Source organism: Helianthus annuus, chromosome 1 (assembly GCF_002127325.2).
Source record: "Helianthus annuus cultivar XRQ/B chromosome 1, HanXRQr2.0-SUNRISE, whole genome shotgun sequence".
Taxonomy (NCBI): Eukaryota; Viridiplantae; Streptophyta; class Magnoliopsida; order Asterales; family Asteraceae; genus Helianthus; species Helianthus annuus.
In genome coordinates this window covers 133,256,425-133,274,444 of record NC_035433.2, presented here as the reverse complement: position 1 = coordinate 133,274,444, position 18,020 = coordinate 133,256,425, and the positions used below count along the sequence as shown (strand labels likewise).

Sequence of the window (18,020 nt, the reverse complement as noted above, 5' to 3'; positions counted from 1 at the left end):
ATAGCTATAGTATACTCTGATTAACCAGAACAAAATGCTAGTTTTCATGGTCTATTTTTTTTTTAAATAGTAACTTACAAAAAAGTTATGGTAGTTTAAAAATCGTGGGGGTGATTATTTTTTATAAGGGGGAAATATGTAACTACTAACTACAACTACAACAACCATACCCAGTAAATACCACAAATAGCAAAGCTACTCATAGGGTCTGGGGAGGGTGGGATGTAGACAGAACTTGACTCTGTCCCTAGGGATAGAGACGTTGCTTCCAAAAGAGACCTCGGCTCCAAAACGAACAACAAACCAACACATGAAGGCAAAGAATATAGAAAAATAGAATATAGAACTAGGGATAGAGAGGTTGCTTCCAAAAGAGATCTCGGCTCCAAAACGAACAACAAACTAACACATGAAGGCAAAGAATATAGAAAAATATAATATAGAAAAAAGAAGTCACCTATGCCAAGAAAGAGATCCGAGTGACACAGTATAATGTAACTACTAACTAATTATATATAATTTTGGGAAAAATGCCCGAATAGTCCCTGTGCTATAATCCCCACCTTTCTAAAATTACAACTATTTTTCTCAACTTTTACACACTCGTTTCTCGGATAGTCGCTAAAGTGAATGGGGTTAATTCGTCTGTTTTCAATTTGGTTTTGGTTAACGATTCTGTTATTACTCACTCTAGACACTTTTAATCACATAATACATCAACTTTTTAATTAAGAAAAAAAACTATAGCTTTACCATACTCAAATACTCAAATTAAAGAGTATAAAATATTTGTTTTTATAGTGTAATTTAAAAATTAAAAAATATATCAATGTACCAAAAAGTTACGACATGGGCCAATTATATTTTTATAGGGCTTGTTTAAGAATTATAAACAACATTCGCACATTAAAGGATATAGATATAGATATTTTAAAAATAAAAAAGAGAAAGGATTTAGTTTCCTTGCTTAACTCGGCTGCCTTCGTTATTTAACCTACTAATGCCTCATTCGAACATCAACTGCCTCCTTGCTGCTGTGCTGTTTCAGTGAATCAACCATCTATCTCAATTACAGATTGGCACTTCTCAAAACAGGTAACGACTATTATTTTGCAACATCTACTAATCTTGCATTCTTGTATTGTGTATATATATATTGCTAATTGCTCAACTTAAAAAATTAATTTAGTTTTTGCGATTTGAATCTTTAGTGTTGGTGATTTTGATTTGCTATTGTGCATTGGCTATTTAAATGACAATTTTTTTAGGGTCGATTTGCTGATCTCAATTGTTGTTTAGGGATGATTTCAATTTGCTATTAGCTGATTTCATTAGTTGTTTAGGGCTGATTCAATTGTTGTGTAGGGCTGATTGGCTAGCAAACATGACAAACGACACAAAATTATAGGCTTTCACGACGTTTGATTTGAACTCAAGGTTTATTGCCATTATCTCTATTCGTTATTAAGTACGGATTCTATGGTCTCTTACTCACAGCGTTTTATATCATTGTCATCTTCATAATGTCTTTTAGTCTTTATATCATTGTCGTCTTCATCATGTCTTTCAATCGAATCCGTAATGACTGATTTCTGTTAGTTATAGTTACAAGTATTTAATTGCATCATTGCCATTGATTTAAGTGTTTTAATGAATGTGAACCAATGGTGTGTTTTAATGAATGTATTAGATTATAACTGATAGAAGTGTTTGAGTCGGACTAGTATGGTTATTTTAGTATAAATAGAGGTCTAGGTTATTATTTATACATGTTCTTTTACCTTATAAGTTCGTTTAATTATATAGAAAGAGTCGTAACCCCCCCCCCCCCCACAATGTCTTGTGTTCGTGGTTGATCTGTTTGTTGATTGTTTGATCATTATGGGCAAACATTAGATGGAGCTAAAGCAGATTTCTTGTGATGAGTCGGCAAGTTACGAGTCGTTAATTGCTGAAAACCGCGATGAGAATGAGACTAAAATTGATAACACAAGTGAGTCACACCTGCTCAGTATTCCATTGCATATTTTGGAAATGGTTATGGAGCATTTTCGTGATGTCGAGTTCATGAATTTCCGTGCTACATGCAAACATTGTTATTTAGCAGCACCATTAAGGAGACCGCAAATGTCTTCACCATGGTTGTTGGTGTTACGCAAGAATCATGACATTATTAGTTTGATAGATCCGATGTGCGGTGACGAGTATGTTGTAAAAACACCTCGAGAATTACTCCACAGTCAATGCTCAATAATATGTTCTAGGTATGGTTGGTTGTTGATGCTTAACAATCGTGGACACATCCACGAGTTGGTGTTCTGTAACCCATTTACAGGTAAAATCCGTAAGCTACCTTCAGCAAAGCCTTGTTCTTTTGGAAGCCTTTGTTTTTCAGCGCCACCTACTTCCCCCGATTGTATAGTTGTTGGATTCACAACACACGGGCCCTATCATGTCTACATCCACTTTATGTCTCGGGAACCACCATCATGGCGTAGGTATCGTTGGGATGATTATGGCAATGATCCGCATTCTGATCTCTTTCCAACATTCAGTGGCCGGAGTATTTATGCCTTGTGTAACAATGGAAGAGTTGATGCTTTTAGTTTTAGCGACAGGGGTAAAGGAGATTACTCTTTGAAGGTTGTTAAAGTCGAAGCCCCTACAAGACCTCGGGCAAACTTCTATCTATCAAAATGTGATCAACATCTTTTACTTGTTATCGTGGGTGAGTATGGAGGAGAATCGGTTGAGGTGTTCAAACTAAATGATTCTACAAAAGAATGGGAGAAAATAAATGATTTAGGAAAACACATGATTTATATATCTGAAACATCATGTATCTGCCTTGATGCCAAATCACCACAAATGGGGAACAAGATCTACTTTCCAAGATATCACAAGAACGATACGAAAGCCAAATCACCACAAACGGGGAACAACATCTACTTTCCAAGATTATTAGACAACTCGAATACGAAGATAGTGTTCTATTCACTCGAGACACGCAGGTATCACACATTCGATGACAAAAATATCCAAGAAAGTTGTGCTGATTTACTTGGAATGTCACAACCTTGCAACCCTCATACATGGATTGAATAAAGTTGTACCCTCTAAGATAACAGTATGTGGCACATTAGACCTGTGGCAATATTTATTTATGCATTTTATAATACTAACATATAATGTTCCATATGATCTGCTTTAGGAGATATAATGTTCCATATGATCTGCTTTCTCCTAACAGAACCGGCTATTGCAATACACCAAGGTGTTCATAAAGTTTCAAATGAGTTAGTAAACATCATATTGCTAGAGCACTATGTCATAGGCAGCTGGACCAAACCGTGAGTTCAGTTAACAAACTTGAACCTAGAGATGTTCATTATTTGGTTTCAAACTGAACAAGTTGAACCAAACAAAACGTTTAAAACCAAACCGAATTACATATTCAATTTTCAGTTCGATTTTTTTTTTAAATTTTCAATTCGGTTTTGAACCAAAGTAGCAGAATAAATCATATATTAAATAACGATTATTAAGTTTTGTCATTTAACTCAATGTAGCTACAACTTTAGTTTAGCTAAGAAGATTTTGCCCAACACAATCCATTATCAAATAACGGTAAAAAGAGATGAAAAAAATATTTATTCAGTCAAAAACTTTGGCTAAGAAGATTAATAAGCCCAACACAATCCAGTATCAAATAATGGTAAAAAAAGATTAAAAAAATATTTATTCAGCCAAAAACTTCAGCTAAGAAGATTTTGCCCAACACAATCCATTATAACGGTAATAAAAATAAAAAAAAATTATTTATTCAGGCAAAAACCGAAACCAGAACCAAAACTTGAAAAACGAAACTCAATTTGATTTTTGGTTTTGACCTTTCGGAATTCGATCAGTTTGGTTCGCTTTTCTGTTTCAACTGAAGAAAATCATAATCGACTAAGCTAAAAACCGAACCGATGATCACCCTTACTCAGGTTAGCTTGGTCTTGGACATAACCAAGAAATTTAAAGAGCATAAACGGAACCATATAATGATAATTAATGCCCATATATCGTCGTATCAACATCTTAGCTCTTCTGCACAACTACATTTCCAAATTTTTTTTTTTGAAAAAATACGACTATTGTCACCAAATATTTTGCTTCAGCAAACATTATGCCTACAATTATATAAATTATGCCTACAATTATATAAGTCGATTGAAATATTTCTACTTGATTGGTTAACATTCAGTTGTTTACAACTAAATTGCATTTAGAAGGTCTATATGTATAAACTAACCTTCATTTTCAACAATGTTTTTTTACCATTGGTGACGATCTATGCAGCGATAAGAGAACTTCGAAAACCTGCAACTCGTTATGCTTGTGAACGCCCTTCTGAAGCGATATCCTCACCTTATTGAGCATAGGTGACTTGGCCAAGATAAACTTCACAAAATCCAACCCAGCCTTTTTGTTCTTGTTCCTCAAATCTGATATCTCTAGTTCGTTCAGATGTTCCAACCAAATATTCGAACTATCTTCAAGTGTAGAAGCGAACTGAGACGGAAGAACTGGATCCTTATGATAATAAAAGCCATTCGCTCGCAGCTTAAGTTTTTCCATGTTCGGGGAGCTTCTAATCAAAAAGAGAAGGAAAGGTAACCCATGTTCGTACATGAAACTCATTGTATCAATCAATATACACGTATTTGAGGTGGATTAACGTAGTTGGAAGCACTTGTGGAACTCCGTCTTTATCGAAATACTTAAACCATAGCCAAAACAAAGATTGGTTATATGCAAAAAAAAAAAAAAAAAAAAAAAACACTTGAATCATAGCCAAAACAAAGATTGGATATGTACAAAAAAAAATCCTAAGTTGAATTGGTTACCTCAGTTATCGAGAGACAAGTAGATAGAGATTCAACCATAGGGAAACACTCAAATAGGTTTGTAAGGCTGCACTCTTCAAAATCTTGTGAATCGTCAAAACCTTGTGAATCATCAATAATCTGCAACAACTTGCAATATTGAGGAATATAAAGAAGGCAAATTGGAAAATAATAATCCCATCTTTCTGAAATTGGCCGATAATAATCCCAAGTCAGTTATTAACCAATATTAATCCGACCTCGTTCAATTTTTTTTGTAAAATAGTCTGCCGTTAAAATAAGCTTAACGGAGTTAAGTGTTTTTTCGAATTACAAACCGATGTTTAGGGCTTTTGATCGGAACGAGGATACGAGTCGAGTGATGTAAAACTTACCTCGAAATTGTGTTCGAAATGGCTTGAATCTTGTTAATTGGAAGTTAAACACCCGAATTGAAGCACCGTTTTCGTGGGTTGGGGGCAGTATTTTGAGGTAAGTTTTACATCAATCGACTCGTATCCTTGTTCGATCAAAAGCCCTAAAACATCGGTTTGTAATTCGGAAAACACTTAACTCCGTTAAGCTTATTTTAACGGCAGACTATTTTACAAAAAAATTGGATGAGGTCGGATTATTATTGGCTAATAACTGACTTGGGATTATTATCGGCCAATTTCAGAAAGATGGGATTATTATTTTCCAATTTGCCTATAAAGAAAGGATCAGTATTTTATTATCACAAGAACTTACCAGAGTCAAGCTCTTAAGCAATGGACAACGTAAGGCTATGAGCTATCATATACATTGAACGTCATCGGTTTGTAGCCAAGCTCACAACTAATGAGATGTAGGTCCGTTAACTGATAAAACGATAACATAGATAAGGGTAACACATACGCCCAAGTGATGTAATTTCTTGACACTATATGTAACACCCCAACCCAGATGGGCTGACGTGTCACTATAACAGTGGATCAGAACAAAAGTCATAATTCCATTGATTAAACCCAAGTTGGAAATACATAACAAAAGTTAGGGTTAGCCCAAATGTCTAATACAGGTTATTGTGAAAACATAAAGTTAATGGGCATCTTCAGATTATTTTGATTATTCCTAAGCATTAGTCTTCTCTCTTGATCCCGCCCAGGGTAACATGTGAACCTAAGGTATACAAAAAGTTTACCGAATAAGCCGATTGCCCAGTACGGAATAATAGGCTCAAATAACAAATAAACAACTGAAATGATATCTCTCGTAATGTAAGTTGATAAGAAGCGAAACAATACAAGCATAGGCGGATACAAGGAGAATGTGGGGGTTGCTCCTTGTTACCACCCTCCGGCATGAGAATCCGTATTTGCTTAGGAAGCAAGATAAGTGATAAGTAGTAAGTGTGAGTGAGCAGATTAGCATTACCTCAAACGTGGTTTGAAGTCTGGTATTTATAGCCGAAGAGTGAAGGAGAGGGGCCAATGGACCGTATGATGGGCCTTGGGTCTGACTGACAACTTGCAGCTTATCCACTGGTCTGGTAGGTGTGCAGGCTGCAGAAGTGTCAGGCGCATGGTGGAGGTGTCGCCACGTGTCCTGCTGTGTCAGGCGCACGAAGGAGCGGCCGCCACGTGGCCTGTTCATCAGCTTTATGCAAGTGGAAGCCCTGTTAGTGGACCGGGTAGCCGCGTATTGCATGGTCAACTGACCGTTGTTGTCAGTGTTAGGGCGTACCACTTGCTGGTTGGTCACAGAAGTCAAAGCGCGGTCCCACCTGCATCAAGATAGGATGCTGCCCTTGCGCGTGCGCCCTGTAGGCTTGCGCAAGACCGTAGCGTGTGTTGGAAATGACTTTAGTTTTCAAGATTCGACTTAGAAGTGATAAGAATTACTTAACATTAAGACAATAAATAGTTATGGATTGCTGTTAAATAGCACTGTAGTAGAAGATGAACCCATTTTGACCCGTTTGATACCTAACCCGTTTGAAAAACCGGTTTCAAACTGACTCCACCCAATGGTTCAGATACCAATTTATTATCTCGATCTTTGAAACCGGTTAAAGACTGGTTCGTTTGTAAAAAACGGTTTAAACCGAAAAAAATACGGTGTTTTTAATCCCAAACCGGTTGTTACCGGTTCAGGTTCACATCTCCTTAAACCAGTTTACAGTCCGAACCGGTTTTTTTGCCCAAAAAAAACAGCCCGGTTAAAAAACCGGACCGGTTTTCTAACAAAAGCGATTTGTCCACCTCTGGTCTTGTGTAGAGTCTTGTGTTTGGGTTAAATATTGGGTTTTTACGAATCTGAAAGTGAAAATGTATAGTCTTCTACAGATCAAGTCTCCCTTCATTTGATTTAGGAGACATTTCTACAGAATCTTGTAAGTTCCACTGTTCAACTTTATGTGTTTAGTTCTTAAATCATATTGCTTACTGAGATCATGTCGTTTACAGCTTACTGCGAGTGACGGTTCTTGGGGAGAATTTGGTGAACGGACAGTGAACTAGAAGTCATCTTTGGCTCGTAGATTTGGCGGGAAGTGAGCGAGTGGGAAAAATCGAGGTTAAAGGGGAAAGACCGAAGGAATCACAGTTCATAAATAAATCCCTTTCGGCATTAGGAGATGTACTATATGCTCTTGCATCAAAAAACACTCACATCCCGTACAGGTATTAATATCCCACTTCCCTAATCCTCGGCCTCTTACTGGTATTACCATCAAGTTTTTATTCTTGATCCCATCTATTTTTTTATCAAATCAGGAATTCGAAGCTTACCCATGCCCATGTTTTTTTGCGCCTTGCACCTAGGCTCTGGGCGAGGCCGAGGTGCCTCGCCTGCGCCTTGTGCCTTTGACAACATAGCATAATATACAACATATGTGCTAATAGGAATGGTGGGTTATAACCATAAAAGATCATCGTCAATTGGACCCTGGTTTAAATGTGCCATATTGTCAAGTACTGTTTTGAAGTCTGGGATAAAAAAATGAGAAAACAAGGGGTTTACAACAACAACATGACAGATGATAAAGCTACATTTGTAAGAATGTGAATTTTTATATGGAGTTGATTTGATAAAATATTAAATTTAAATAATTGTAAGACATGGTAAATAGGGTTTGTAGCATGTGGTGTAATCTTATTGTAGCAAGCTATTCTTAGAAACTCGCATGGTGAATAAACATATTATTCTACAAATATATAACTATCCGCCTCGCCTTTGGCTCGGTGTGTGCAGGTTGGGAACCAAGCTTGTGGACGCTGTGGTGAAAACTTGGAGTCATTGGATTGACGGGTGGTCCATAGGACAACCCTTAATCATGTTAAAAGACAAATTAATCCTTCACTTAACTGCGTAATTATCTTGAATTAGATAACTACCGTTCCTTATGTGTCAGGTGCAGTTCGGGAGCTAAAAAGGGATAAAACGCAGCTTTGGACGGTTTGGAGATGAACGGGTCGTGCGTGGGAGGAAATGAAGAAACAAAACACACAAGTCAGGGCTCCACCGTAAATTACGGTGGCCCTGAAACTCATAATCTCCTGCCGTATCTCAGTAGAGTTCTACCGTAACATGATGAAGTCACGGTGGATACCGTAAATTACGGTGGAGGCTGCGAGGAAAAGTGTAACTCCCATTTTTAAGGTGTTTTATGGTGGCTTTTGATTGGCAATCATCATTAGACGTTTTCTTATCATCTTAGGGGCGATTTTTGCTGCTTCTACTTGGTTCAAAACAATTCCAAACATTTGGTTCTTGTTTTTTATGCTTATGAACTCGAATTTGGATGTTATGATGATCAACCAAACTATGTCCGGCTAATTTTATGGTGATCATCCTAGGTTGAAGGTTTTGTTTGAGACGGTTGTGTTTTGATTCCATATTTCTAGAATGGTAAACGTTATTTATGTTTTGTTTATTATGTTGTGTGATTACTTGCTTGTAAATTGTTGATTCTTATGATATTCTAGTTTGAAACCATACGTTCTTGGTGCCGTTGGCAATCGAGATATCATGGGTAGAATTAGGATTGGGTAAGGGTTAATTGGTCATCGGGTAATAACCTCATGTTCTAGGAATCTGAGTACTTCGTTCCCTTTTATCACAACAAGTAATTACACATGAACTATGTCTATGTAGTTCTTTCTAGTGGATGATAACACAAACGTTGAAGCAAACAGGAAACTTAGGATGGTCATTTGTCTCTAAAGTGTTTACAAACTCAATTTTCATTTTGCAATTTAATTGGTAATCTTAGTTTTAACAATCAAATCAACAATCCAACTCTTGAATTTACTTTTTAGTGCAATTAGTTTAATTTTAGTGGACGTAGATACAATTCTAAATAACACATATTCCACAAACTCCCTGTGTTCGATACCCACTTGCCACTAGCTATTTAGTAGTAATTGGATTAAATTTGATTGTGACCACGACATCACGTCAAATTTTGGCGCCGTTGCCGGGGAGTAGTGCGCAACGTGTGTTATTTTTGTTCTTTTTAAGTTTGTTATTTTTCTGGTTTACGCTAGGTGTGTTAGTGTGCAGGTATTTACAGGTGCATGCGTACTAGAAGCTCTCACAAGCTTTCACCATTGGCGTTTGATCCGGAGATTGAGCGAACGTTAAGAGGAAACAGAATTTTGCTAAGAGAAAACAAGTTAAGCAGTTCACCAACAACACCAACTACACCTATAACACCAGTTCGATACATGGATCCTCCACCACCACCCACTACGGGTGAACCTGTTCAACCATTTATACCAACATCCACTCAACCTTCACCAAATACCACCATTCCAATCACTACTACCAAACCTACCGTACTTCAAAATGTCACCCCAACCAACACCACATAACCCATTACCACACAAGAAGAACCATCCATTACCTTTAATCCTTCCTCTACTATTCCACCATCGTCTCATTTCTTTCCAGGTGCGGGACAATCATATCCAAACTATACCATAGCACCAAATTCTACCATTGTCCATGCTTCATCATTTCGACCATCGAACTAGTCGGGTTTTCAGTACTCGACTCTTCCATTTGGGCAATCTTCAGGAATTCAAGGAGATGGGTATGATGAGGGATATGAGGACTTTGAGGGTTATGATGAAGATGGGTATCCTTATGGAGGTGATAGGGATCAAGGAGAGTTCGGTTACGTGCAAGGCCAACTTCAAGGAATGCCAAGTGTTGGTGGAGTGCCACAACAACAACAACTCATACCACAACACATTAGGCCAAGGCCACAAGGGCCACAAATACAACGTCCCATACCATTGCAACAAGTTCGTCCACCGAATGTTCAACAACAATTTCAAAGGCCAATTCAAAACCCTCCGATGCCACAACAACAATTTCAACAACCAATTGCACCATAAGGGCATATACCAAGACCAATGGGTCCAGTTCGTCCAATGGGTCGGTTTGGTGTACCAAGAAGGCATCTCAGAGAACATGCGAGGGGTATTGAAGCGCATTTTAGGCCGGTGATTACTCATAATCCATCACCGGTGGTTATTTGTCACGGCCCCCGACCCACCCTGGACGGAATCGGGTGCCGCGAGCAGTCCCGTGGTACCGGTGATTATTTTTGAAAAACATTGCAGCGGAATTTTCATCAGGACCGTGAGTTAGGAAAAATATCAGAGTTTAGAAAACACCGGATTTGATTTAAATAGATGGGATAAATCCCTATTTTAAAATGGTAGCTTTAATAAAGATAAATTTTATTTTATAAAACAATATTTCTTTAATTTGATTAAAATAAGCCATTTCTTGATGCCTTTCAGTGCCGTATCCAGCCTTATGATAATTACCTGAAACATGTTTGAAAAAGGTTTTGTCAGCGGGAATGCTGAGTGAATTCATTCCATTTTTATAAAATATATTGTTATACCTTACAGTATTAAGGTTTTATATTTATTTGCATTTACCTTATTCAATCAGTATTTTGTCACATAATAGTAATTCCAATATAACAGCAATAATATCACTCATTGGTTTACTTTCATCCAATAGTGAATTAATCAAATAACTATACTTTACTGTTATTCAATTTATCTATCATTAGGCAATTCCTATGACTGGGTCATATCACTGTTGATCATTCTTTCAACTAGTGACTCTGACCATATCACTTGTTCATAACACTGTTGATCATTCTTTCAACTAGTGTTCCTGGACATTATCACTGTTGATCATTCTTTCAACTAGGGTCTTTGGTCATATCGCTGTTGATCATTCTTTCAACTAGCGATTCTATTCATGGCACTGTTGATCATTCTTTCAACTAGTGCTTCTGGTCATTATCACTGTTGATCATTCTTTCAACTAGTGATTCTAATTATAACACTGTTGATCATTCTTTCAACTAGTGTCTCTGGACATATCACTGCTGATCATTCTTTCAGCTAGTGACTTTGGACATAATGATGTCTTATTACTTTGTCAAACATATCATCTCTAGCACCAAGTCATGCAATCTAGAATAATGACATTTCATGTCAATTATTATAACTTACCAAAATATATTAATTCACTAATTGTAATATCAGGGTATAGTAACCTGACTAAAATTATTATACTTGACTATTTTATTATGGCATGCACCATTTAGATTTATACCTAATAATTTAAGAATAATGTTAGTTATAATTGTGATCATGCTAACTTCCTGGGTAATAGTAACGAGAATCAAATAATGTATAATACCTCCCATACCAGTAAAATATAATAACTTAATCACTGTAAGTATAACTGGTAATCATTTAGGATTTTTAGAAAGCAATTTGCAATATAATTGTTTCACAAAAAGGTGATAAAACTGTGATAAAAGAGTATAGACTCACAAACGGTGAGAAAAGAGAAATGAACTCACATTGCAGATTTCTACCGGCAAGGTTTAGTCTACAGATAAGCCTTGATATATTGCTGATTCAATTTGGGCAGAGTCTAGTCTACTGATTAGCTCAATTCACACAAACGGGGTTGTAACTAATACAGCAATTACGACAATTCACGAGATTAAACCTTCACAACGATTAACAAGTGCAATACTTCAACTCATTTATCGAATTATCGACAAACGACAAAGTATAATACTTTAATAATTCAATCGGATTCGCAACGAATAACAGAGCATAGTCCGAATTCGAACAGCACTCAAATATTCAAGTCAAAATCACGATGAATAATCAAAGTACAAGCTCAATTTGAGCAGCACTCGGACAATCGTTGGATAGTTACAATCGATCGGACGTTGAATCGTAATAGCGATCGAGTTATTACCCTGATTGCGGCATCAATTAGTGATCTGTGTGTGTTAATTGTGGTAAACAGAACAGAAATCGGTGCCTGAAGCGAATTTCTTCGTCGAACTAACGCACAGAAGCCAGTTCCAACCTCTACTATTTATAGCTGAAAAATAGTCCCCCTCGCGTGTCACGACAGGGAAACCTGGTCCTGGCGCGTGGCGCGAGAGGTCACTTTTAATATGAGGTAGCCACGCGTCTCAGTAGCTTGGGTGAGTCGACGGTTCGTTAAAATTCAATTTCTATCGAAAACAGTTTGGATAATACTAACTAGGAAATACCCCCCCTGAGTTTTAGGGGCCCTGATCCTGATTCCGATTGTTCTGAAAATTTTAGGGTTTGTGCAGAATCATTTGGGTGTCTTAATTAGGTTTTCCTATTGAATAAAATACTATAATAAATAATGGTTTTTGACGAGGGTTGTTACATTCTCCCCACCTTAATAAAAATCTCGTCCTCGAGATTTGGGTTATGATATTTCTGTTAGATTTATGTCATAATTTAGTCAATGAAACTAGATTCTTAAGGTAAATGACACAGAGTCAAATTTCGTGAATACTAGTTGTATCAGTAGGGTTTTAAAAAGTTCAACTGAAATAGTTCAAAAAATCGATGACAACTGAATGAGATGAAATGATATAGTTTCGAATAGGACTAGGTTCAAGTCAACAGATATATGATCAAATAGATATCTGTTTAGTGAAATGACTTTTTAAAATTCATGGTCAAAAGAAAACTTACTTTGATTGGCAACTGAAGAAGACTCAGAATTGATACGCTCAAAATAGAAGTATAAAAATGATTGTCAACTATCGATCCAAAAGGAAAAATGTGTTGACATTAAATTGCAAAGATACACTGGAATATTTTAGTGTATCATTGTCTTAATACATAATTGTATTAAGACGATTTTCAAATGATGAGTCAAACGAAAGATATACGTGGTTTTGAATGATTCGTATATTTATGATAAGCTACGACTTCGCAAGGTGTTGTAATGCTTGGAATAATTTCAATAATTACGGTGCTCGAACAATTTCACCGTATAATCAACTGAAAGTTTTAAATGAAGAAAACTTGGATATTCAAAAATAGGAGTTTCAATTTATAATGAAAAAGACCAATTTGAATTACTCTAAAATTTTCGATAAATAATGAAAGAAACGTTTAAGAAGTACACCGGAATATGATACGAATTTGTGTACTTTTATCTTAACACATAGTTGTATTAAGACTGGTTAAGAATATGAACCAAAAATTAAAATTCGTACATTAGGAGTGAAATTGAAAGTAGTTCAAGCTACAATTTATTATGACGCCACAAGGTGTCATAGTGATTGAAATAGTAGCGGTGAATGAAACGAGTTTCACCATGATGTAAATCAAATGAAGTAAATCCGAATGTTTCAATAAATTATTTTGGATTGAAATTGAAATATTTGAAGAAAGTTTTTCGATCGAAAATGATAAGGCAATAAGGATTACGAAACGCTCGATAGATACACGGAAATATGAAATGAATTTGTGTATCATTATCTTAGCACACGATTGTGTTAAGATTGTTTCGATAGAATAAATCAATGCGGATTAAATCCGTATGTAAAAGGTGCAACGAGATGATCACAAGCTTTTAAATTTGTGAAATTGTCACCACAATGTGATCGTGACCAAATAAATGATTCAACAAAAGTGAAAACCAAACAAGTTTGTTATGGATCTGAAATAGATGAAATATTTAACGGAATGTATTTATTTATGAACTTGTATTTGTACTAGGGTCAAATAATAACTTAACTTAGATATATATCAGTGACTACGTCTGGAATCATCTCTACTTCTTGTGTAGTAAGTGCGTATGCTAGCGTGTTCTTCTTAGCTCCGTCTGTTATTCTAGCCTTGTTGTCAGATGCTTTGGTTAGTTTCGGGCAATATGGTTTGATGTGTCCGGTTTCCCCGCAATTGTAACAGACGTTAGTTTTCCTTCTGCACTCTTCCTCTATGTGCCCGGTCATCTTGCAGAAGTCACAGTAAGGTGTTTTCCTAAAACGACATCGTCCTGAATGCGTTTTGTTACAGTTTCTGCAGATAGGTTGCTCCAATGACGGTTCAGTTTCTTTCTTCTTGAATTCTTGGAAAATTTTCTGGGCTAACTCTTTCTTCTTGTTTTCTTCTCTTGTGCGGATTAGTCCATCGGTCAGCATGTTAGCTAGTTCAACTGCTTCCTCGATAGTCTGTGGTCTAACGGCCTTGACTATGTCTCGGATTTCGCTAACTAATCCCCAAATATAACGAGAAATTAGTACGGATTCTGGCGAAGCCAGAGTTGGTACCATTCTTGCATATTCGAAGAATATTGTCGTATATTCACGACAATTAACATCTATCATTTTATGATTTAGGAACTTGTTAGTTATTCTTTCCTTTTCATAAGGAGGACAAAATTTTCTTTCTACTACTTCCTTGAATTCTTCCCAGTTTATGGCATAAGCCATGGTCCTTCCTTTTGCCTGAAGAATAGTATTCCACCATTCTAAGGCTTCTTCCTTAAAGAGATTAGATGCATACATCACCTTATCTTCTTCAGCACATTTGCTGATCGTAAGAACAGCCTCTGTCTTTTCCAACCATCGCAGAGCAGCCGTGGTACCTTCACTGCCCGCGAACTCAGTTGGTTTACAAGCTAGAAATGCTTTGTAGGTACACCCGAGAGTCATCGCCTTCTTCTTCTTGGGAAATGGGGTTTTGGTAATATCATTATTATCACTATTGACACTATGGTTAAAACTATCGTCACGGGTATGCTTACTACTCATAGCTTTGGTGGGTTCTATGGGATTTTTAACAGCTTTAATTATTAAAGGTAAAGCATTAGCTATTCCTTGAGCTATTAGATTTTCTATAGCATTTTTATCCAAAGGATTTTCATTATTAGTCTGAGCTTCTGGGTTATGGGGTATTTCATTCGACATCTGAATTGCAAACATTGTCACTTATTAATATCACATAATAAAATAATACCTCCAGAAGATTATATGTGCATATTAACATATGTATATATATATTCATGTATAACACATATGGTAATTTGTATTAGTTTCTTAACTTTATTGTTTAGGTATTAAAGAACACCTAATTAGCTTAAACAAGTGGCTTGACTTATACGAATGCATCTTTTCTTATTCAACTTTTGAATGTTATCAGATGTGCTACCAGTTAATAGCAATCTCCTAACTCTTTTATTTAAGTTTAAATATTATTATCACAACACTTATAGGCTCAAAGTAGTGGCTTAGCTCTGATACCACCTTCTGTCACGGCCCCCGACCCACCCTGGACGGAATCGGGTGCCGCGAGCAGTCCCGTGGTACCGGTGATTATTTTTGAAAAACATTGCAGCGGAATTTTCATCAGGACCGTGAGTTAGGAAAAATATCAGAGTTTAGAAAACACCGGATTTGATTTAAATAGATGGGATAAATCCCTATTTTAAAATGGTAGCTTTAATAAAGATAAATTTTATTTTATAAAACAATATTTCTTTAATTTGATTAAAATAAGCCATTTCTTGATGCCTTTCAGTGCCGTATCCAGCCTTATGATAATTACCTGAAACATGTTTGAAAAAGGTTTTGTCAGCGGGAATGCTGAGTGAATTCATTCCATTTTTATAAAATATATTGTTATACCTTACAGTATTAAGGTTTTATATTTATTTGCATTTACCTTATTCAATCAGTATTTTGTCACATAATAGTAATTCCAATATAACAGCAATAATATCACTCATTGGTTTACTTTCATCCAATAGTGAATTAATCAAATAACTATACTTTACTGTTATTCAATTTATCTATCATTAGGCAATTCCTATGACTGGGTCATATCACTGTTGATCATTCTTTCAACTAGTGACTCTGACCATATCACTTGTTCATAACACTGTTGATCATTCTTTCAACTAGTGTTCCTGGACATTATCACTGTTGATCATTCTTTCAACTAGGGTCTTTGGTCATATCGCTGTTGATCATTCTTTCAACTAGCGATTCTATTCATGGCACTGTTGATCATTCTTTCAACTAGTGCTTCTGGTCATTATCACTGTTGATCATTCTTTCAACTAGTGATTCTAATTATAACACTGCTGATCATTCTTTCAACTAGTGTCTCTGGACATATCACTGCTGATCATTCTTTCAGCTAGTGACTTTGGACATAATGATGTCTTATTACTTTGTCAAACATATTATCTCTAGCACCAAGTCATGCAATCTAGAATAATGACATTTCATGTCAATTATTATAACTTACCAAAATATATTAATTCACTAATTGTAATATCAGGGTATAGTAACCTGACTAAAATTATTATACTTGACTATTTTATTATGGCATGCACCATTTAGATTTATACCTAATAATTTAAGAATAATGTTAGTTATAATTGTGATCATGCTAACTTCCTGGGTAATAGTAACGAGAATCAAATAATGTATAATACCTCCCATACCAGTAAAATATAATAACTTAATCACTGTAAGTATAACTGGTAATCATTTAGGATTTTTAGAAAGCAATTTGCAATATAATTGTTTCACAAAAAGGTGATAAAACTGTGATAAAAGAGTATAGACTCACAAACGGTGAGAAAAGAGAAATGAACTCACATTGCAGATTTCTACCGGCAAGGTTTAGTCTACAGATAAGCCTTGATATATTGCTGATTCAATTTGGGCAGAGTCTAGTCTACTGGTTAGCTCAATTCACACAAACGGGGTTGTAACTAATACAGCAATTACGACAATTCACGAGATTAAACCTTCACAACGATTAACAAGTGCAATACTTCAACTCATTTATCGAATTATCGACAAACGACAAAGTATAATACTTTAATAATTCAATCGGATTCGCAACGAATAACAGAGCATAGTCCGAATTCGAACAGCACTCAAATATTCAAGTCGAAATCACGATGAATAATCAAAGTACAAGCTCAATTTGAGCAGCACTCGGACAATCGTTGGATAGTTACAATCGATCGGACGTTGAATCGTAATAGCGATCGAGTTATTACCCTGATTGCGGCATCAATTAGTGATCTGTGTGTGTTAATTGTGGTAAACAGAACAGAAATCGGTGCCTGAAGCGAATTTCTTCGTCGAACTAACGCACAGAAGCCAGTCCCAACCTCTACTATTTATAGCTGAAAAATAGTCCCCCTCGCGTGTCACGACAGGGAAACCTGGTCCTGGCGCGTGGCGCGAGAGGTCACTTTTAATATGAGGTAGCCACGCGTCTCAGTAGCTTGGGTGAGTCGACGGTTCGTTAAAATTCAATTTCTATCGAAAACAGTTTGGATAATACTAACTAGGAAATACCCCCCCTGAGTTTTAGGGGCCCTGATCCTGATTCCGATTGTTCTGAAAATTTTAGGGTTTGTGCAGAATCATTTGGGTGTCTTAATTAGGTTTTCTTATTGAATAAAATACTATAATAAATAATGGTTTTTGACGAGGGTTGTTACATTATTCCTCATAACAACCAAGGAAGAACTTTTGAAGTAAGGACTAACTCCTTACAAAGTTTGCCGAAATATAAGGGTCTAGCAACGGAGGAGCCTTATTTCCATTTGGAGGCCTATGACTCAATTTGCAATACTCTTGGGAATCAAGGTTTTTCGGCCGATGATATAAAGTTGGTCTTGTTTCAATTTTCTTTGGAGGATAAGGCAAAGAAGTGGTTCTACACTTTGCCTTCGACATCTATTTATACTTGGGCGGAGATGCAACAAATTTTCTTAGATGAATTTTATACCGCCCAAAAGACCAAT

At 36.3% G+C, this 18,020-nt stretch overlaps 1 protein-coding gene across 1 annotated transcript; it reads left to right on the top strand.

Moving 5' to 3' along the window:
• Nucleotides 1–917: 917 nt before the first annotated feature.
• On the top strand, nucleotides 918–3,198 carry LOC110878891 (F-box protein At3g56470). The gene is made up of 2 exons (XM_022127281.2): nucleotides 918–1,095; nucleotides 1,897–3,198. Exon 2 carries the CDS (start codon nucleotides 1,897–1,899, stop codon nucleotides 3,103–3,105), a length of 1,209 nt encoding a protein of 402 aa, XP_021982973.1. The 5' UTR covers nucleotides 918–1,095; the 3' UTR covers nucleotides 3,106–3,198.
• Nucleotides 3,199–18,020: the final 14,822 nt, after the last annotated feature.